The following is a 21,889-nucleotide window of genomic DNA, read 5'->3' on the forward strand; positions in this document are numbered from 1 at the left end:
CCGCGTGTACCCTCGACTTGAGCCTGTATCGCCAAAACCATCATATCGGATGAAACCTGTCTCCGTTACCCTCCTTCTCCTCTCCCCAGGAGTTGCTCCCTGTATAGAGGCATTGATTTAATAACTGAAGCCTCACATTGCTCACATTACAAATGCAATGTCTTGCGTCGGTATCCCAACTACACTACAAAAATATCCGAACCCTAATACAGTCCAATCGGTCGTTCCCCCCTAGTTAAGTACATTTCTAGCTGGTTGCAGCATTCGATGTCAGGTTATACTTGTCATTTTCTCATTCTTTACGCAATATTAAACAACAATAATACAACTACAATCCCAACCCCACAATGTTATTCAGTGGAGGATCAGAATGATCCAGTTATAAACAGGGCGACATCATTGCTTGCTGGGCTAAATGAAACCACATGAACATAGCAACTATCAGGAGCAACATTCTGCGTTTAGGCCATTGCACATTTATTGTAGATACTAATATGGCAATAACACCTCATCTGGCCTGGCAATGGCCCAGGGCCCAAGTTAACCCGAGTTTACTATGGTCCCGTTGCAGCTACCACCCAATCTGGTGCGCCCCATCGGGTGTTATTGCTATTAGCACCCTGAGTTTCAAATCTGGAAACTTGGGGTGCTAACAGCAATGTATTTTGTTTCAATGAAGGCGTCCTATTCATTCAAACAAAATACTTACCTATGATGGCCGCCATGCAGAGTCCCTCTTCCATTTCCATGGTGGCTAGCGGGACAGGAAGGACGCTGGAGCAGCGTTGGCTGTCGCCGCGGCCAACAGATTAAGGTGAGTGGGGTAGGAGGGTGGGAGAGAGGAGGGAACGGTGACCGGAGCGGAGGGTAGGGTGAGGTGGAAGATGGCAGGGTGGGGAAGCAGTCATCAGGCTGCTCAAAATACGCTGCTGAGATCGTGGGATTCAGCCCGCAATCTGCGCAACTGGATTGGATGGCTCGCCCGCCCGGGTGACCATTTACATTAATGAAAGTCCAATCAGATCCTTAAAGATGTTTTACTGTCTCACTGCACTGTGCTCTGCTTCAGTGGCCTGCCATGCCCAAAACCACTCAGGCCTACCATTACCTATTATTCCATGCATGTTATACCTGACTCTATAACTCATCTTAAAATGAATTGTTCCTACGTTGGCCAAGCACACTTATCATAACCACAAATGCAGAAAAAGCATTGCTTGAATTCTAATGCCCAGAGAATGAGCTGGAATTTGAACACAAAGTGGTCGAAACATTATGCATCCAAGATGAACCGACAAGGTCATCAGATGGGACCATACAACTGAAGAAACTTTACTCCAAAAGTCACAAATAACTGATGTCATCATCCAGAGAGTAGTGTGAGAATTTCACAGGCTTCTTTGGTCTATGTTATGTTATGGTGCTGGGATGGTGTTACGGTGCTCTGATTTCTCCAGCATTGGATCTTTCATGGATTCACATGCTTTGAATATTCCCCGTCGTCAGGCTGGGAATCCCCGGTACATTATATAGACCCTTTCCCGTAGGAAAACTTTTTCGACGCTTATGCGTCCTATCCACCTCGTTTTGTATCATGCGTGCCCGTGCCGTCAGGACGTCATGATATAAATACAGGACCCGCCCCCGCGCTCCCTCAGATTTCAACCGTCTTTCAAAGTAGTGGGATCCTCGTGTTTACTACTAGTGAAAACTAGGTTGTTTTTTATTTTTTTGTCTATTTCGCGTAAGCGAAGTTCAAATTCTGGAGAATTATGTCTGGAAAGGCGTTATTTCGCCCATGTGCAACTTGTGGCCTCAAAAAGGTTTATGAAGGAGACGGCCACATGGACTGTATCTACTGTCTCCACCCGCACCACACTGATATCTATTGCACTCCGCTGCCATTTACATGGTTTCCATGTGCTCTGGCGGATCTGTGTAAAATTGTCTTGTTGATTGATATTGTGGTATAACGCCCATAATAACCCATAAACCACACACCATCAGAAAGTCAGTAGAGACTTTGTGGGACTTTGAGCAGGTGCTCCCTGCCAATAAACCTGAAGTCCTAGAAATGATCAACCCTACATCACACTAAAACTCCTTTCGTGCCAGGTCGCCAAGCAATCTGCGAACAGTTTAATTGCAATCAGTCACCATTCATCAATACCCTGCTTGCTCTAAGTACTTTCCCTAACTCCTTTAAGAAAAGCTCACATGCATCATTGTTAAAAAACAGCTGCGCTTAATTCTGAAGTAATAGAAATCATTTGCCCCCTCGGAGATCTGTATTTCATTCGACAGTCATTGGATACATGCACCTCCTTGCAATGGAAGTTTATTCCGTTGTGATGTACACCTACAATGCATAATGGAGACTGCGGTGGTTCATATAGGAGAAGAACTTATCAAATACTCCATGTAGGAAGCCACGTGGCTGTTGGTCTTCTTACCATGCAGGCAATGAATGTTGGTTCCTCTCGGGCTCTGAGCTGTGTTGACCACAATCAACCAGCTTTCCTTACCATGTGGTAGTGTATGTTGGTTCCTCTAGGTCTCTGAGCAGTGTTGACCCCAATAGACTGGTTTTCCTTACCATGCTGGCAATGAATTTTGGTTCCTCTCGGTCTATGAGCAGTGTTGACGCCAATCAAACAGTTTCCATTACCATGCCGACAATGAATGTTGGTTCCTCTCGGTCTCTGAGCTGTGTTGACCCCAATCAACCAGCTTTCCTTACCATGTGGTAGTGTGTGTTGGTTCCTCTAGGTCTCTGAGCAGTGTTGACCCCAATAGACTGTTTTTTCTTACCATGCTGGCAATGAATGTTGGTTCCTCTCGGTCTATGAGCAGTTTTGACCCAATCGACCTGTTTCCATTACCATGCCGACAATGAATGTTGGTTCCTCTCGGTCTCTGAGCTGTGTTGACCCCAATCAACCAGCTTTCCTTACCATGTGGTAGTGTGTGTTGGTTCCTCTAGGTCTCTGAGCAGTGTTGACCCCAATAGACTGTTTTTTCTTACCATGCTGGCAATGAATGTTGGTTCCTCTCGGTCTATGAGCAGTTTTGACCCAATCGACCTGTTTCCATTACCATGCCGACAATGAATGTTGGTTCCTCTCGGTCTCTGAGCTGTGTTGACCCCAATCAACCAGCTTTCCTTACCATGCCGGTAATGTATGTTGGTTCCCCTAGGTCTCTGAGCAGTGTTGACCCTAATCGACTAGTTTTTCTTGCCATGCCGGTAATGTATGTTGGTTCCTCTAGGTCTTTGAGCAGTGTTGTTCCTAATCGACCAGACCCTGCCTGTAAGACAAATCTAAATTTTTGGTCAGGCACTTAAGGGATTTTTCTTGTTTCTGTGAGGGAGTGACTACCGTGGGCATTCCAAGAGTGACCACCCTGGGAATTGCAACTTCGATCTCTATACTTTTATTGGGTGCCCAGAAGCAGTGTTGTTGATTGTGGTGCTCTTCAAACATTTTGGAGAATCGCTGGGAGACGGTCAGGCCAAGCATAATGCGTATCTCAACAAAAATGTGGAGAACATCGAGCTGGTCTTGAGAATATTAGGTCTACGTAACCCGGCAAAGATCCATTAGTATGAAGTTGTTTTCTCAATGTCCCAACAATTTGGAAGAAATAATCTCATTGAAAACAAGAACGCATCTTAATCATCTCCAAAGAGCAATTATTGAGCACTATGCTTGAGAACAGGACTTTCATCTAAAAATGGCATAAGCAACAAAACCAAAATATCTTCCCATCGATTGTGGCTAAATTAGAAGGGAGTCAAATTTAAAACGCTCTTAAACCGTGTGCCTTGGCGGTGTTCTTTCTGAAATGGATAAAACCTGTGCTTTAGAGGACTTGAGCATTCTCAGACCAGCTCAAATGATCCCGTGACAGATTGTGGGAAGGTCCTCAAAGCGGAGCAGACAAAATCATCTGGTCAGCATTACAGGGTTTCTAAAACTCTGCTCCTGGTCTGACCAACAGAACAGTCAACATTTGATGAATTGCTGCAAGCCTTTACAGCCGTACTCTGCGTCCCGTAGATTGGGGTGCCCATATGGCCAGGTCTAAGCACCCCAACCTCACCTGCTTTTATGGATAACCAGTGGTCATGTAAATAACTATCATTTAGTTTGACAGTATTTGAATATATTTTGTGTGGCTTACCGGAAAACATGAAGTGGGTGTGACTCTTGAGGATTGGACTTGGAGGTCTCTGGTGTACGGCTAAAATCAGGTTTACCAGTTACATGCTTGACACACTTACCTCTTACCCAGAGGTGATAGAATACCAGGGAACAGAGGTCACCTACTGCATACGCAGCCTTCCTCCCTTCATAAAATGGTTCTTTTCAGTTGGCTTTTTTGGACTGTTTTACAATTCCCGTCCACGCCTACCCACTCCGTTGTGTCTGAATGCCACGTCATCTAAGCCTCAGGGCACTACTTCAGACTATCTCGATTTCTTTGGCAACACCAATTCATCGCCATCCCAGACTGCAGCGTGACCCTTCAGGCAAACAGCAAGTTTCACCTTTCTGAAACCAGAAGTACTGAGTCGTGAAGATCTTTAACCGTGTGAACTGCCCGCGAGGGCTGCGATACGCTATGCTTAATGCACTTTAAGGGTGTGTAGTTTAGTGCAGTGCAATGTTGAAGATGTTATTTGGGTTATATGTGATTTCATTGTGGCCAAAATACAGAAAACCACCGAATTATTAATTTTTATTTGGGGTGGGGGGCAAAGACCCCTGAGTTAGCATCCTTATAACGCCACCACAATTCCTTACCATGACCCATTTTAACCCCTTACCCCACTACCCTATATAGATTTATTTTATATTTTCTGTGTTTTTAGGTGTTACTGTTCGCAATGAAATGTACCACTCTGAAATGTTTTCCCATAAATTGACTGGGTACCGTTGTTTGTCGCTTTGTCTCCATATGTATATGTTACGTGCTCCTATATCGATATATAGGATAAAGAAACTTCCAAGTGCGGGCCTTGTAGTGGGTATGCCGGTAATGGTAGACACTTGTGGGGTTCTTACACAAAAGACACCTCTGCTGGTAATTGCGCTCAACCGTCAAAACACATCTATAGGGGATTTTTGAGCCAAAGAAACAGCATAATCCTATATTGTTTTTTTTACATTTGTACAGTGCGAAGCTAGCTAGCGAGCAATGAGCACTGCACAGCTCATACAAGCAAAACATTGGCAGCGAGAAATTAAGGAGTCATCAAGTAGACATGAGTATGAGTAATATAGACTTGCGTTAAAATATACGACTGGCGCTAAGTAGCATACTGTCATCGATAGCACAAATCAACTTCCGGAGCAAGGATAGAGCTCCTGAGCCACTCCTAAATCATCACGTGGTGATTTCAGAACCCACCAGAAGTTTGCTATTGGCAATTGCAGCTAGTTTTGATTTTTCCCTCATTAGGATCTGCTTATACAAACCCAATCGTATTTCCAGGAATAAATACCACCATTCTAAGCAGTATTTCCAAATGTATTTCCCACCGGCATCTGGGTGCTTTTCACAGGCGCTCAGGCCTTTGCAACTGGCAGCCATTTTAGCACAACAGATAATCATATTTTCTCTTTATGTAATAGGCGGTATTGTACCTTGGGTGGTCAATGCCACTTACCATCAACAGTAATATTGGCTTTCTGTATTGGGGCTCCCAGTATTTTAAATACCTCCTATTTTTAAAAATTTAGGATTGGATGAAATATTCACTACCTGGTCTGTATTGAAAGTACGGCGCAGAGCAAAAATTGATTAATTGCCCCATGCAATACTTCATAGATAGTCCATGTGCTAAATATTGCATGCCATCCCAGCTCATGATTAGGTGATATTTTAAGCATAGGCGATATGTACAATACCACACATGTCTACGCCATATTCATAATCAAATCCAGTAGGATATAAAGACTGCAAGGTACTGGGCAATCTATGACTATATAGGTGGGCATGGCCCCATTAAGCTTGCCTTTATACTGCCCTGGCCTCCTTGCTGTGTTCCAGTATGCATTTAACACACAGTTGTGTGCGTGTACTCCCTAATAAGGCATGGGTGTTGCACCTCTCACACCCATTTTCCTTTTCTTAATCTTTTTATTGTGTTTTCTCTGGTGCGTTCTTCTTTTTCCCTACTTTTACTTCCCTTCTTTTTTAACTCCAGCTTTCTCTCTCCATTGAAGCTTTCCCCTCTTCCTTCCATCCCCACTGCCCCTCTTTTCTTGCTCTTTACACTTTTTTCAGTGTATCGTTTCTCTGTTCATCTCCACTGCCTTCACTTTGCTCTCCCTAGATCTTCTCTTGCTATTGCAGTTTGCAGAAGGGCTGGTATGCAAACTGAAAACTGGAGGCGCAAATACCAGTGACGTTGCCATTTGGCAAAAGGAATTGGCCAATCTGCAAAGAGACCACGTGCATTGCACCACTAGAATACGCTCTTCTGCTCCTTTGCATTTCCTTGCCTGGAATTAGGGGTGAACATGTAGAAAGTGCCTTAAAGGGCACCTCACTTTGTATCTAGTTGGGGGGACATGCTCTTGCAATCGAGGAGGTGGGTGCACATGGGCGTAATTTTAGGGGGGGACAGGGGTGTTTGTCCCCCCCAACTTTCATGGCACACCATTTTGTCCCCATTCATTTGTGTGGGGCACCTTTTCTTCAGATGTCATGTCCCCCCCAACATTTTCAGCAAAGTTACTCCACTGTGGGTGCAGGTTGCCACTGTTTAGCCAGGTGGCGGGCACGAGGCCGATAGTTGGATATAAAAGAGGGGAGGGGGCTGGGGTATGAGGCGCATGCTTGCACAGACCATCCTTCTTTCTGTGCCGAGGCAGTTGTTTGCAGCATGTGACGAGCAGTGTGCATGTCGCCTCCTGTGACCACCTATGTGAACCAACTGGGGCCTTTGTCTCATTCTGCAATATATTTTCTTTTTCATTATTTTACGGCTCTCAAATTTTACATCCCTTGTCTAGCTCTGTTCTTATTCCAGCATTTCCTCTCTTTTCCTTCTCTTATCTGACTTTTCTGTCTCCCTTCCTTTTTTCACGAATTCCCTCCCATACAAGCAGAGCCTCTCCTATGCAAACAAAGGGCACTGGACAGCAAGCGCCTTCTTTCACAAGCGCTCTGGAGCTCATTTTCGTTGTGGCGTAACATGAGTGGAAGGCGTAAGAGCCTTGAGTGAGGATTGAACGCCTTCCATTCATGACCACGCCACATTTTCAATCATTTGTGTGGCGGCGTGGAGGGACGGAACGCAACGTACGTTTCCGTCACCTCCCGTCCTCTCCACCATTCAAATGCTCCAGCATTTGCTCCGGCATGGATTTTCACACCTGCATGCCATCTTTTACAAGTGACGAAAATCTGGCAGCGGGGAGCTGATTATGCTGCAGTGCCATTGCAGAGGCTCCTCCACTCGCCCTGTGCTAATGAACAAGTGGATTGCATAGGAGTCTGTTAGTAAATGCCACCTGCAAAGTGTAATTTGCAGTCAGCGTTTGCTCTTTTTTTGCAAAACAGCCATAAAGAGTAAAGGCAATGTCACCTTGTTTTACTATTTACTTCGCACCCCACTGAAAAATCGCGAACTGTCGACCGGCAACACGTAAGTGCAAGCATTGGTGGTCCATAGCATGCATTTAGCATATGTTTTAAAATGACGCCCGCAGAGGTATTGAGTGTTGGTATCTGGCTTTGTAAAGGCTCCACGGCATGCATTAGTGGTCTCAACGCAAGTGCATTATCTTATGATAGCTGGGTTATGATGTTATTTTTAAAGTGCATCTGACTAGTGATGTCACAACCGAATGCCAATAAGAAAATGAGGTACCTGTTTTTTATATAGATATTACAAGCTCTGCATCCTGCGAACAAGTAGACAGCAGAGGGATACCTGGATCATGGAAACTCGGACTCCATCTTGCACAGGAAGAAGTAGTTCTCCTGTATTGTGCCATGAGAAAAGTCTGTAATGTGTTGTTCCCTTTTCTTTAGGCTGAGAAGGGCAACACAAGGCTGAAACAGCTCAAGAGGCAGCTGGAGGAGGCGGAAGAAGAGTCGCAGCGCATCAATGCATCGCGCAGAAAACTGCAGCGGGAACTCGACGAGGCCACAGAGAGCAACGAGTCCATTAGTCGAGAGGTCAATGCACTGAAGAACAAACTCAGGTACAATAGCTTTATTTTTTGTTGAGGTGTATTTTTCTTTTCTGTTACTATTTCAAAGATCGGTCAGGGCCATGGGACAGAGTACCCCAAGCAAGAATGGTGGCACAGTTCAATATAAATGACATTCAAATAATATTTGCTTAAAAAGGCTGTAGATTGTGTTGTTCTTTGTAGACAATGAAGAACAAAGGATACCTTTGAAACAAATCATTATATTCTGTTTCGGAATATGTAACTAAGAATTGCCCCAGATGAGGGCATGAATGAGTTTTGGGGAAATTGATTGGTTGCACGGTCAATGTCTGCAGCACAGGTGACATAATTATCTGTAGCCCATGCGACCCAATAGCAGCAGATAGCAGTCACTGCAATTTTCAAAACCACACATGATGTGGACTTCACAATTGCCAATGTCTTTAGATTCAAATGCCTCGCTTTCACTTCATATATAGATAAATTGCTTTCCAGTTGACAGAAAACAGAACAATTTAACGTGTAGCAATGATAATTGCCAGGTCAATCTACTGTCCTGAAGTAAGCCTCTCGTACTGTAGTACATACACCTACCTAATAATTAACCAAATATTATGTCGTGCATGAAATGCACATAACACAAACATACTAGGACTCCTCAGGAGGGACCAGAAGGAATCTGAATTCTTGTGGCCCCACTGAAACTCTCCGTGCTCAAAGGGTATACAGTGATTATAACAAAGAATAAATAACAAGTAACTTTAATAACGAAGAATAAATAACAAAAACATTTCGAATAATTGGTTAAAAATATATATGGGGGTGGGCTAAGAGAATGAAAAGGGAGGGGGGAATTTAGGAGGGGGAGAATAAAGCTAATGAAACAGGGTGCTTGGGAGGGCCCAAATTAAAAAAGAGAAAATAAATTAAAATGTTGTCGTTCTTCTTCATTCACTGAAAAAGTTTTTCGTTATTAATTAATTTGTTATAAACACATGGGACCTTTGAAAGCTCCATAGGGTAGCCCTTCTTAAGTAGGTCTGCCATGTGGGTGAAGAGGGAAACAAGATCGGTCAAAATACAGGGCATGCAGCAGCCATCTTATAAAGCCGTAGCACCTGCTTAATCACAAAAACCTAGTAGAGTATGTTAGGCATAGCACATCACTCTGGAGCCTTGGTTAACAGTTAAGATGGGGCCCTTGTGAAGAACAACCTTCTTGTTGAGCTACTTGCTGCGTATTAATCATAGAATAACATAGTTTTCAAGATACAAAATAGAAATGAATGCTGATAATAGCACTATTATGCTAAACGTAAAACAGTGGAAATAAATGCAATTTAAAGTCTTAATTCAGACCCCATTGTTCTATGTTGTAAACTTCCAATCCATTTGTTTTTTTACTCTTTTCTTTGTAAGGAATTAAAAAGAGGTAAGGTTTCACACATTTCAACTACCTTTTAACATCGTAAATATATGGTCTCATTTGTGTGCAAACTTTTTTTTCCCCACCAGAGATAACTTATTTTTATATCTGACCTACTGCTCCCACCACTTCTAATCTGTATTTTCCTCAGAATAAAAAATGCACAATTATTACAAAACGACAATAAACTTCCAAGGGATATATTTGTATTAATTTAAAAACAACAAATGGCCAGAAGCTCTCAAATCTTCCTCCTGACAATCACTGTATATGTACAGTGCAGTCTCTTCATGCAACACGTGTGTATAGGCGCGTTACAAATCCATATCATATCATAATGGTGTATGGACCAGTTCCTTGATAGCTGGCACCACCTATGCATGTGACGTAATTCCCAAGTGCATTGCAAATAATGCCATTATCTTACAGCCTCCTCCTTATAGAAGTGGATTATGAATTGGATCTGAGTAGGTAGGTCCCGGCAATTACTAATGTTGCTAGTAAACAACAACATGCAGCTCTTGTTCACCTTCCTTTCTCTGTATGGAAGTTGACATAGGACAGCAGTGTAGGGCTCAGTTTACATTAGATTAAATTAGGCAAAATTACATGTAATCAGAACATATTTTATTTCACACTAAACAGCTTCTGGTGCAAGGGAATCAAATGTCTTAAGGTAGGGATAGTCACTGGTTGTAGGCACACGTCTTACTTGTTGAACACTGTGGTGCTGCACACCTGGCCAATTTTGGGTTGGAGAGTTTTTTGAGGATAAGCTTTCTCCGGAGCTAAGGTCGTCAGGTTGTACAAATCTTCAGTCATCTCTGGTTACCGGGCATTTCCAGAAATCAATACTCTCAGGACCATGTTCCACTAGTAAATGAGTCTGGGTCGGTGGTCCTTTCCTTTCACCCAAGAAAGGAAGGCAGGCTTATCCAGATTCTCTGGCAGGCCCTCTTCTGCGAACCATCCCTTCAGGAAGTAGAACACATCTCTGCGTTCCCATGACATAGACATGGCCCTCACACGTTAAAATGAACGGCTGACGTGGGCAGCATCTTGTCTTTCACTCACCGCACTGGACATTTAATATTCAGTTGGGCCATGTTGTTCTTAATAAATCAGAGAAAATCAATTTTCCTTGCCATGCATTGAAATGGAGGGGGAGACTCAGGATGGTAGTACCCGCCTATGGAAATTGCTTAGCAGTGTATCATCAAGTACAGATGATTTATTGAGACATTTTTCAATTGTGGCAGCACAGAAGGAAGCAGCCATGAACCATCACTGTGCTTTTGGAGTGTGCTCATTGCACTTTTTTGAGAGTGGCCACAACTCATTAGGGCTTCTGGCTACACTCATGGGCAGAATGAAACATGATCAGCTGTTAGAAAAGCACAACCCATACCTAGTTTGGAATGTGCTTGCTCTTTGCCTTCAAATAGGCTACTCCTTACTTTGCTATTGGTTATAATTATTTAGGCAACTCAAGGACAATGCTTACACACCCCTCCTTAGGGGTCTTTCGGGTAGTGGGATTAATGACTGTATTCACTCTGTTCAAACATTTGTGAAATCCAAATCATTTAACAATGCATACAGCTGTGATGCAGTCAATGCAGGCCTCCCCAAAATATATATATAGTTAATAAGAGCAAGGAGATGAAGGTGTACTTACTCCACTTATTGTGGAATTCATTGATCGTTGAGGAAGTGGATCCTTATCGGAAACAGGAGAATAGGGACAGTAGACCCATTATGGCTCGGGGGTAATGGTAAATAAATACCAGCCATTTCCAGTACTCCCTGTTTTTACCATCGGTCTGATTATGGAAAATGGGCTATTTACATTGTGCAGTATTTCTGTGCAATACAGCATGTAGTTAATACTGCCTGATTAGAAGGACACATACCTCAACAAACTGTTTGAGTGTTTTCCCCACTCAAAAGGGGCAAGTAAAAATGTTAAAAAAACCTTGACCCTTAACAAATATGTTGTTCTTAATGTGAAGGGATGCCCTGGCACATCCCTTCAAGCTAAGCCAAGAACACTTTGCAGGGGGATAAGGATGGACCCCCTCAGATGCTTCCCTTTTTCCCACTTTTTCAGTGTAATACATGGAAGGGTCAATGCTGACACTACTGTGCATTGTTCCACCTTGTACCGAAGAGGCATGATCCTCTGCTGCACACAATCCATTTCCATCCTCCAAATAAGGATGGGAAATGGATTTTTAAAGCATTTCCAAAATTTCACATGCAGATTCCTGGAAATACTACATGCAGCATTTCCAAAATGCTGAACCCCTTCACACAGGATATAGCGGAAAAAAGCCTTACTGAGTCAGAGACCGTTGGATCTCTGGATGCAGTAACGGCAATTGCCCCATGTGGAAATCTACGTAAGAAATCAGTGGGACTCATAATCACCACCTTAGAGGTCATGGGTTTTACTATGCAGTCAGTGACTTTGCCTTTATACGTAGCGATAATTATTGTATGGAAGAAATATCATCTGATCTATAGAAACGTGCCCGTGAGATCAGTGACTATTTTCTAAAAGGCTTTGTTTCACAAATAATTAATTTCATGCAAATGTTGACTCTGTGAAGAGATCGCCTTCCAGTAAAATGTCAATGCCTTCAGGAAACAGTGGAGAGCAAAAATGATCTAAGGAACGACAAGTCATGCGTGCCACAACAATCCACATCAATATCTTCTCACCACTTCATGCTAACAGTGGAGCAGAAAGTAAATTGAAAATGGAAACTCCAACAGAAAACACCAAACTTGATTGTTCTCCCAAAAGCCTATGCCCCAGAATACATGGGACCTTGCTTGAGTGGTTTCACTGACCACCCAAACGCTACCCCCAAATTAGTTTTTAGAAGATGTAGTGAAGGCATTGTGACGAATTGCAGGTATTCGCCCCTTTTCCCCAAGGGGAAGACTCCCCCTGTGAGGCTAGGGAGGTGAGCCTGCTCTGCGAGACCCTGCCTAAAGGTTGAGGCAAGTGTCACCTCACCTGGAGAGACTCCTGTTCCTGTGAGGAACTCCCTCAATCAACTACCATAGCCTCATTTATGGGATTACTTCTATGAAGGGTAGTGTGGTAACTTTATGTTTGGCTGAAGACAATGTGAAAAGGGTCATATGTGGAAAAAGAAAGGAAGATGTCTCTTTAATCAGAGATGTGTATTTAACAGGGACGAGTCAGAGCAGAAGGAGAGTGCTACGTGCAGGGGAAGCACCCTAGCATCATCACGCTGTGTGAAGGTGGAGTCAATGCAGGCTGCAGAGCCCATGACTTTGGAAGAGCCAAAGAATCACAGAGGGAGATGCCAGAGCCCCAGTGTTTCCAACCGCAAAGGAAGCAGTACAAGAAGGAACAAAGGGACGGAATACCTGGTAGTGGCATGACCACACTGGCAGACTGGTGGGCAGAACGCCCAAGGAACAGCACAGACACTACCGAGATGGGTAGCCTGAACAACATCTGATCGCCAGCGTCTGAAGAAGGCAAGCACCCGGCAAGGAACCAAGAACGGGAATCAGAGCAGCAAGATAAGCAAGAAGCATTACCCGAGTGAAAGCCAAACCCTCAACCTTTCCCTGCACGACAAGAGGTACCGAGGAAATCGGGTATAACAGTAGGCCATCAGGGAATCATTGTATGCATGAAGAAACACGTCCCAGTCCTAAGGACCAGAACACACATATAAAATTGAATGACTGGAAGTGTAAAAACCCAAGAAAGCAAAGAACAAACAACCCGGTTGGGGAAGATTGGTGTCACTTGAAGAGAGAAACTCGTCACAGTCCTAAGGACAAGATAGCATTGAAGAAAGCAATTTTCAAGGGAAGTGTGCAATATATAAAAGGGAGATTTAATCAACCCAGGTGCACAGCCAACAGAGACTAGTAACTAAAACACTGGGAGGAAAAGCAAGTAAGAGTTAAAGGCTGGAAAATATACAAACCATAACGAGAAAGGTTAGATAAAGGTTGCCAGTGAGAAGATAAAAGAGCAGACAGCCTCAGTGAAATAATCCTTGGCACAGAAAGCCAAAAAGAGCATCAAGGCAAACAAAATTAAGGAAAGCCTGAGAAAACAGACTGGAAAGAACATATATGTGATGAGAAGAGTGTGAAAATCTACTGGGAGAAAAAGTCCTGCAAAGATAGGGCAATAGAAAGCACGAGAACTAAGGGTCATTTTGAAGAACTACAGGAGTTGATAGAGACTACCAAAGGAGATTGTGCTAAGAATTATATGAGCCAAAAAGAAACCTGCATATAAAAAAGATTATCAAAGAAGAAGAGACGACCAGAGGAAGAAGAGACATTGGGCCTCATTACGTCTGTGGTGGTAAGGCAACAACGGCACCGGTAGTGCTACCGGCGCCGTTGTTACCATGCCGCCACATTACAAGTTCTGCTCGCGGGGGGGCGCTCTGCACGCCTGGTCAGACCAGGCATGCAGAACGGCACCCGCGAGCAGAACAGGATGGTAGCAACGGTACCGTTATGAACGGTACCGCTGCTACCGTCCTCCCCATTCCCATAGAGCTCTATGGGGGCTCAAATGGGAATGGAGACGTACCGACTCTGGGTCCCGCACAAGGGAAATTACCTGGCCCACAAAGGTCGGAATGGCCCGGTTATTCCACTTTCGCAGGACCCAGTGCCGGACCTGAGTTTGGGCGTAGCCATGCCCTTATTAAGGGCATGGCTACCTCCAAACTTGTAATGAGGCCCATTCTCTTGGCCCATTTACTTTCGGTATATTTAGTGTTAGGGTCAGATAGAGTTTGCTTGGACAGAGGACATATTTATTTCGGACTTCCTGAGATATGACAAGCAGCTTTAGTTCCTTTAGATAGGTAGGGTATCCCCTTTAGCAATAGAGAGAGATAGGCATTATTCTTATGATTCTAATGAAAGAGAGCACAGAATGTCCTCAATGTGTCCGACTCCATCTTCTGAACCACCACAGCATCCAAAATAAAGCAAGCATTCAGAAGTTATAATGCTGAGTCTCAACAAAAGGGTGAGGAAATCTATAGAATGTATGCGATAAACTTGAATTGTTGATCCGACAAAGCCAAGCAAAACAGAAACCTTTAAATATGTCTGGTCAGAAGCACATTCAGGTCTTGATTCATAAATCATTTAATACCATATTCAAATGGCTTCCAGTAACAAAGTCTTTCTTCCTTGTTATTTGATGATCAGAAAGGTATTGGCTGCCATCGTGGAATGATAATTGAATTAAAGGCATAATAGGGATCAGTCTTGGTGGCCATGTTAGAATGAGATTTCTTTGCATAATCCGCTTACTTTGCTCATGCCCCAAGATTATATTTTCCGGAGACTGTCCAGGGATGGTCTGGCATATTTCCCGAAAAGGCTTCTCAAGTTTAATAGAGGATCACACTAGATTACAGGTAATCCCAATTGACTCTCCAGAATGTTCCTTCCTCATAGCGGCAAAGCAGAGCCAATCTCAGTTAACTATAACTATCCCAAGATGTATGAGGGCCCCAGCCCCGCCGGGTAACTAAAGTACAGGAGACCTATTCTTTCTTTTTCTGTCCCCTTCCACTTATTCCTGTCACCTGACCGTGGGGGGAGGGGAGATGCATGAAATTCATTGATTCCCATAGCACTCTCCCCCCCGGAATCTATCAGGAATGGGTTTAGTGACAAGGATACGAGGTACATGGGAGATGAGTGTCCCAACTGGCCTTTGGGATATAAAAGCAACAGGTAAACTCTGGAATGAAAAACTATGGTATCTTTGCTTATGGGCGTCAAACAACTTCCATTCCTCAACTCAAATCTTAAAAGGTAAAAAGTTAAAGATTTTTCAGGATGTCGCACAAAGCCACAGAAACATATTTTGGATGTCTTTTGCATTGCATATGAACAGCCTTTGGGAATGCGCATTGGTTCGATTTAAAAATACACTGTTTTCTTTGTTTGATGAAGGTTTGTTATTATTGTACAAGTTAAAGTCATGTGTAAAGCGCTCATGTAATGTGGTCCATTGACTTTTGCTGACATCTCTATTTCAGAGGGACACAGGAACCACCACAAAATGCCTAAGCAGGTACCCTGCCTCCATCTTTGCAACTAGTATGTGTTGCACAGATTGTTAACCAATTAAACCTATGCAATCCAGCAAAATCCAAAGCCTTGGATATCTTTGCAATCTGAATTTGATATGAAGGGAGAGCAATGTAACAATGACACCGGCATCAAATTGGACCTCTTAAAACCCATATGTCTACTCTCCCTGGTGGCACGCTCTGAGATTTGCGCATTCCCACTTTCTGTGTACAGCAGTTTGTGAGCGGAATGCTGGCTGGATTGCCCTTTCTCCTTTGCATGTTCAAGCTGTCTCACACACCTTTTACTAGAATGATTTAATAACTTGCAAGAATAATACTTCCTCTCCAAACACATAACTAATATATTGTGTTGCAATCTCTCTGTCATCACAGAAACCCATTCTTTCTCTACATATGGTATCTGTATAATCCGATCATGCTATGTGCGAAGTGAGTGCTAATGCAGCGAAAAACCAAACAACTTTTTTTTTTATTGATTGTACATTTCTACCATCTGAAAGCTCCATCTGGGATTCTTTAAATGAATTTTGCTGCTTTTCAAACTTTCTGGAAGGTATTAAAAACAAGGAGACAACATTTTACATATAAATCGAATTTGCATGTGTTTTGAATTCTAATAAAAAATAAAGTGCAGTTACAGAATCTTAAAATAGACCTATTTGCAGAGACAGTAAAATAAATAATCATGTCCATTATATCTGATATTTTTTGGGAGATAGAGAAAAGTAAAAGAAAGTTCCATAAACATTCATAGAAACATTTAATATTGATCCTGTACACACTTATTTGCAAGCTCTCACAAATCAGACATCTTGTCAACTTTCTCATCTTCCATTTGTGGTGCTGATCTGAGGGAGATCAAAGCTGCATGGCTGAGGCCATTATGATGATGACCTGACAAAATGGCATGGGACATTAGGAGCAGATTATTAATTCGTTTGTTTTGGGGAAAACATGGTTTTCTTAAATGGTTGAGGAACGATTCTAAAAGTCCAGCACATTGTTCTTATAAGATATAATTAACTTATTTGGGAAGAAGGTTTAACTTTTAAGGATTTGACATTCAAGAGTAAGAACCTGCATTTTTTGTTACCAGACACATTTGGATTCTTTGGGTATTTGCATTCCAATTTTTAATAAAACTCTAATTTTAACACTCCCCAATTTTGGAACATGGGTGTTGAGACTATCTCAAAAACGTTCCAGAAGCATACCCTTGGCAACAGTACTTTGAGGAGCAGAAAGGCTCTTAACAGAGTCATCTTAACCCATTAGTCATATAACCATTGTATGGTAAACAATGTTTCCCCATTGTGAATATGCCTTGGAAGCATGAGGTTGTTAAGTAAGAAAAGGACCAAGAGAGAGTGGCGTCTTTGGCAAGTTCAGATTTTTGCATTTGGTTTCTTGAGGATGCAGCACAAAATAGTTGTGAATTTTGCATTAACAAAGCACTTGCATTAATGATCATTAGTCTGCTACTTTTCAACTACAGCCTATCAGTAAGTTACCCCCAAACTATCAATGCTTGGATGTCAAGCAATCTGCTATGCCGTTCTTGCAGGACGTTTGTGGCGTAGTGTTTCACGGCAATTAACACTCGAGTTTTGCCTGTAGAGTTAAATGATTCAACTAAGTCAAATCATTTCAACAAAATGTGTCTTCCTCTTTTGTCTAGACCACGCTTTCATCTTTGAATCTAATTACCCCTATTTCTCACTTCCCTAGGATCAGTAACTTCAAGTTTCAGAGTTTAAGCCCATATGGCAACACAAATATGTTTGTAAGAAGAAAAAGTCTAGTTTCTTATTTTTGCGTGGCTAATGTCCTTGTTCTCATTTGCTTGCAGGACCTTTTATTGGTGCAAATCAAACAGGTTATTGAGAAATATTGTGTTGTTTGTCTTCAATGCTTTAGAAAATGCATGTATTTCTCATGTATTTAATGCCATCAACAAAGGGAGACATTTCTGTCACCATATCACATAGTTGGCATGTTGTTGATGCTTACTTAAAAAATTATTCGGGCAAACAGTTTTCATATCATGTGTAGTTCCACCTTTTGGAAACCTTCTTTTCCCCATGTTTTTAATTTAAGAAGTAGGATAAGGTATGGAAACATACTTTCTTTCCAAGTTAAGGTGTTAGTGCACATGAATCCTCAGACAAAAACTTTCCTTTTCTATGACTCTAGAGTGAGATGCAAAATAACATTCTAGGACATGAAAAAGGATTTGATGTATTTTAGCTGATGGTCAACTGTCAATAAAAAGTAAAAACATGCATTTTACTCTTTAAAAGTACTTTGGTACTAGGCTCATGTATAGAAAAGTATTTTGTGTGAAAAAAAGAAAAGACAAAGGACAAAATTATCCATGCTTAGATGCCTCAACAAACATGCATTTTTTAATGGCTATGTATAAAAAAAAACAGAACTTCTTTTAGATGTACACAGTCTTTTGATAGTGATCAGGGGCTGTTGATCAGCTACATGGTATAGGCTAATTCTTTGTAAAGGTTTCACATGAATTAATCCGATATTGATGATTCGCTGTGTCTTGAAAAGCACTTAGAGCGTGATCACAGAGATTTGTAAACTGGGGACCATCCACAGTCACTGGAGAATAGGCAAGAAGAAAATGACAAGGTCATAAAAATGTATGGCGTCTCTCTTGTTCTTTTGACTGAATGTGTTTCATGCCACCTGCTCTGATATCGGTATGCACAAGTGTGAAGTTGGGACCTTTTGCCAGTGACCTTGGAAGTTTCTGTCATTGCTAGACAGCGGATGTCTGCTTATATTCTCAAGGACTGCGATTCTTCAATTAAGTTCAAGAAAATGCTATGTATTCCAGCAGGGAACATCTCAATTCCTGGGTTTCCATGGCTACATGGCCATATCAAGGAAGCAGCCATATTCTGGTGTGCTATTACTGATCATCTGGACTTGACATTCTTTGTAATAGTTTTAAGTGGCCACTCGATACACTTTTACTCCTTGGAAGACATCACTCAAATGCAAGGGAGCACTCTCAATCTACTGACACAACAAGTCCCAGCGTAGCATTCCAAGGAAGCCATACGACATACATAAAGACAAACAGAACTGCAGAGGACAGCAGTTGATAAGCTGTAGTCAGGACTATAGTTATCAATGGGGGCATTTTGAAATTCAGCACAACATACTTGGCTGTTGACAGCAGAATCATTTTTCAGGTATAATGACCCTCAAAAAGGTACTCAATCTATTGATCAGCTTTAAATGTTCTCCAACACAAAGAACAAAATCAATAAATACAGTAATTGATGAAGCCTCAGATTCTGTTGGAGCAGTTGTTTGATACTGGTGTAAAATGACACAATGCTTTTCTAGCTATTCTGGGCTCCATTTTCAAAAGACTCTTCTACCCTAAATTGATACCAGGAGCAGCTCTTTTGAAAATAAAGCTTGCTGACATGATTGCTGTCTGAACTCAAAACCTTCACAAAATATGTGCAAATCATTTTATAACTGTACAAAGTACAGGTGACTTATCCGGCAAAAAAGGTGGCTACCAGAAGGCTTTGTTTGTCCAGGGATCATTATTGTCTTGTGACCCTAATGTGCTTGTGCTTTATGGCGTAACCATGTTTCTATGTCCTAAATTGGCAACAGTGGCAAATAACAGAAGGAACCAAAGTATTGGAGCATACATCTTGGATACTTATATACCCTACATTTTCTTCTCTTTCCCACAGGCGTGGAAACGAACCCACTTTCGCCGCACCTCGTAGATCAGGAGGAAGACGAGCAGTAGATAACGCAGCAGATGGGTCCGAAGAGGACGCAGACACACGAGATGCCGATTTCAATGGAACCAAAGGGAGTGAATGAGAATATCCTTGCATATGTCACAGCCAACATGGACAGTGTTCAGGACTGTCTAAATCAATGCCCGATTACTATGCCACACCAAAACACTCCCTCTACCGTACAACCACAAACACACAGCTTTCTCCTGGAAACATTTACAAACTGAAATGACCGAAGGATGGACATGTTGCAATCTTGAAAAAGAGAGACCTTTGAACAGCTTTGTGCTTTCAATTCTATTAGGTGTATTTTAGCTTGGGAATTCCAACGATGAGGAACAACTTTCTAAAGGGTCACGGGTTGGTAATGTATGTTGTATGTGGATGCAGAATTTTACAAGAGCGGATGTTGCCAAAATCTTTCTTTGCTATTCCATCATGTGGTCCCCATTTGTCCGTGTATGTAATCACTCTTGGTTTTGATTTTGTAATTCTTTTTGTTTCTGGTAACTATCCCTCTGATGCACAGTGCACATTAGCATCAAAGTGCCTTCTTTATACACTTGTAATAAAAATGGAAGATCTTTTGTTTAAAAGAGAATGAATTGCGAATAATGACACTGTTTTCTATGCACTTTGATTGTGCTTAAGCCACTTCCACTAATAAAAGGTTAAAGCACTGGAAGTTGTATTGTCCTTCTATGTTTTCAACACAGCTGTATTCCGGATTCCTTCGTGTGAGGGTGTAGAGGAAGGGAGCTGACAATGAGGGTTCATGGTGTGGGCCATAAACCTTTATTATAGAAATAAAGAAACCTATCTTTCCCTATGTCTAAGGGGCATGTCCTGCTTCAACCTAAGAAAACGTAGTGGTACGTCAGAAAATCCGTCAATCTTCTTCCGGTCCTCAGCCAGAAAGCCATCTAATCTACCACTGAAACTAGAAGCATTAGCTTTTAACTAAAGTAAAGTTTGTGTATCCTTAAACAGGAGAATGACTGCCTTCTCCTGGTTAACACTTCAGTCGTATAGCAATGTAGGAGCAATTCCCTTAATGTTCAACCACAATAGACCAGGGTAATGGTTCCCTTCTCCTGGTCCCTCTGAAGAAGCTCCACACATTGTTCTTTAAACCCTTGAGTAGACAACTTGAATTAGTCTCCATAATTCCTTCCAGGAAGTACTGAAGCTTACTGCCTTGTTTGGCTTACACTTGAGACTATGGTGAGGGATACTAATCCCAGGGTACTCTGTATTTCTTTCAAATGTCTCCTTACTGTTTTTCTCCAAAAGTAGCATCTTGATGAGTGAGATGTCTCCCGAAGCACTCTGTTTTTCCAGCTGTATTTGATGTGCCAGTACCAAGCGGGAGAGGGCTCCCATTACACTCAGTCTTATAAGTGGTAATAGATAGACTACTGCGATGAGGGGGATGACTCCTGAGGCACTCTGTTGGAACAGTGGTATTAGGTAGACCACTGTGGCGAGGGAGATGACTCCCGATGCACTCTGTTTTATCAGTGGTATTTGTTGGCCCATTGCGCAGAGGGAGATGACTCCCAATGTACTCTGTTTTCACAGTGGTATTTGTTGGGCAACTGCGCTGTGGGAGATGACTCCCGATGTACTCTGTTTTCACAGTGGTGTTTGTTGGACCACTGCACTGAGGGAGATGACTCCCAATGCACTCTGTTTTATCAGTGGAATTTGATGAACCACTGTGATGAGGGAGATGACTCCCACCTTATTCTGTTCTATTTGGGCCACTTCCCCCGGACCACACCCGGTTTTCCCGCTGTTCCTGATACCTACGGTATCCTTGAGACACGGTTTCAGTTCTTTATGGGGTTGCGGGCGCTTCTCTTCCTTCAGTCTGCTTCCTGCTCAGCTCTGCAGCAGGCTGGTGGTCTCGGTGTTGTTTCCAGACCCAACAGTCCACCTCTCAGCGGTCACGCCCCCCCACCCCCCAAGTGATTCGGCTACCTGCCGGCTCCCAGGACAATTTGACAGCAGCCTGTCACTCTGGCGAGATGCTTCTGCTTCCCCTTTGGTCTTCCCAGTTTGAACTTCTTGGGCTTGGTTCATGCCCTTTCTTGCTTTCTGCTTTCTATTGTTGACTCCCCCTTGCGTAACATCAACACCATTCACTAAAGTCTCTTCGGCCACCTCGTTACCGTACTTGATTGTATTTGCATACTGATATTCCATATGCTTCCCTTACTCTTCCTTATCCTAGTTTACATTTGTCACAGTCATGGCTTTACAATAACACATGGTTTCACTATCAATGGTGGGAAGAAAGAGTGACCATGAGGGTAAGGGTTTATGTGACAGTGTTTTAGA

General features: G+C 42.6%; 1 protein-coding gene across 3 annotated transcripts in view; it reads left to right on the top strand.

The window, feature by feature from the left end:
• The window catches only part of MYH11 (myosin heavy chain 11), a 222,992-nt gene extending 202,761 nt beyond the window's left edge, over window positions 1–20,231 (top strand). For 2 of the 3 annotated variants that reach the window (XM_069647117.1, XM_069647118.1), the window contains 2 exons: window positions 8,050–8,222; window positions 19,493–20,231. In XM_069647117.1, the coding sequence (XP_069503218.1) occupies window positions 8,050–8,222; window positions 19,493–19,628 (309 nt within the window). In that variant the 3' untranslated portion in view covers window positions 19,629–20,231. Of the gene's footprint in view, window positions 1–8,049; window positions 8,223–15,698; window positions 15,734–19,492 lie in introns of all 3 variants that reach the window. The other variant, XM_069647119.1, reaches the window with a different exon arrangement.
• Window positions 20,232–21,889: the final 1,658 nt, after the last annotated feature.

Source organism: Ambystoma mexicanum, chromosome 2q (genome assembly GCF_040938575.1).
Source record: "Ambystoma mexicanum isolate Mex_15411 chromosome 2q, UKY_AmexF1_1, whole genome shotgun sequence".
Taxonomy (NCBI): domain Eukaryota; kingdom Metazoa; phylum Chordata; class Amphibia; order Caudata; family Ambystomatidae; genus Ambystoma; species Ambystoma mexicanum.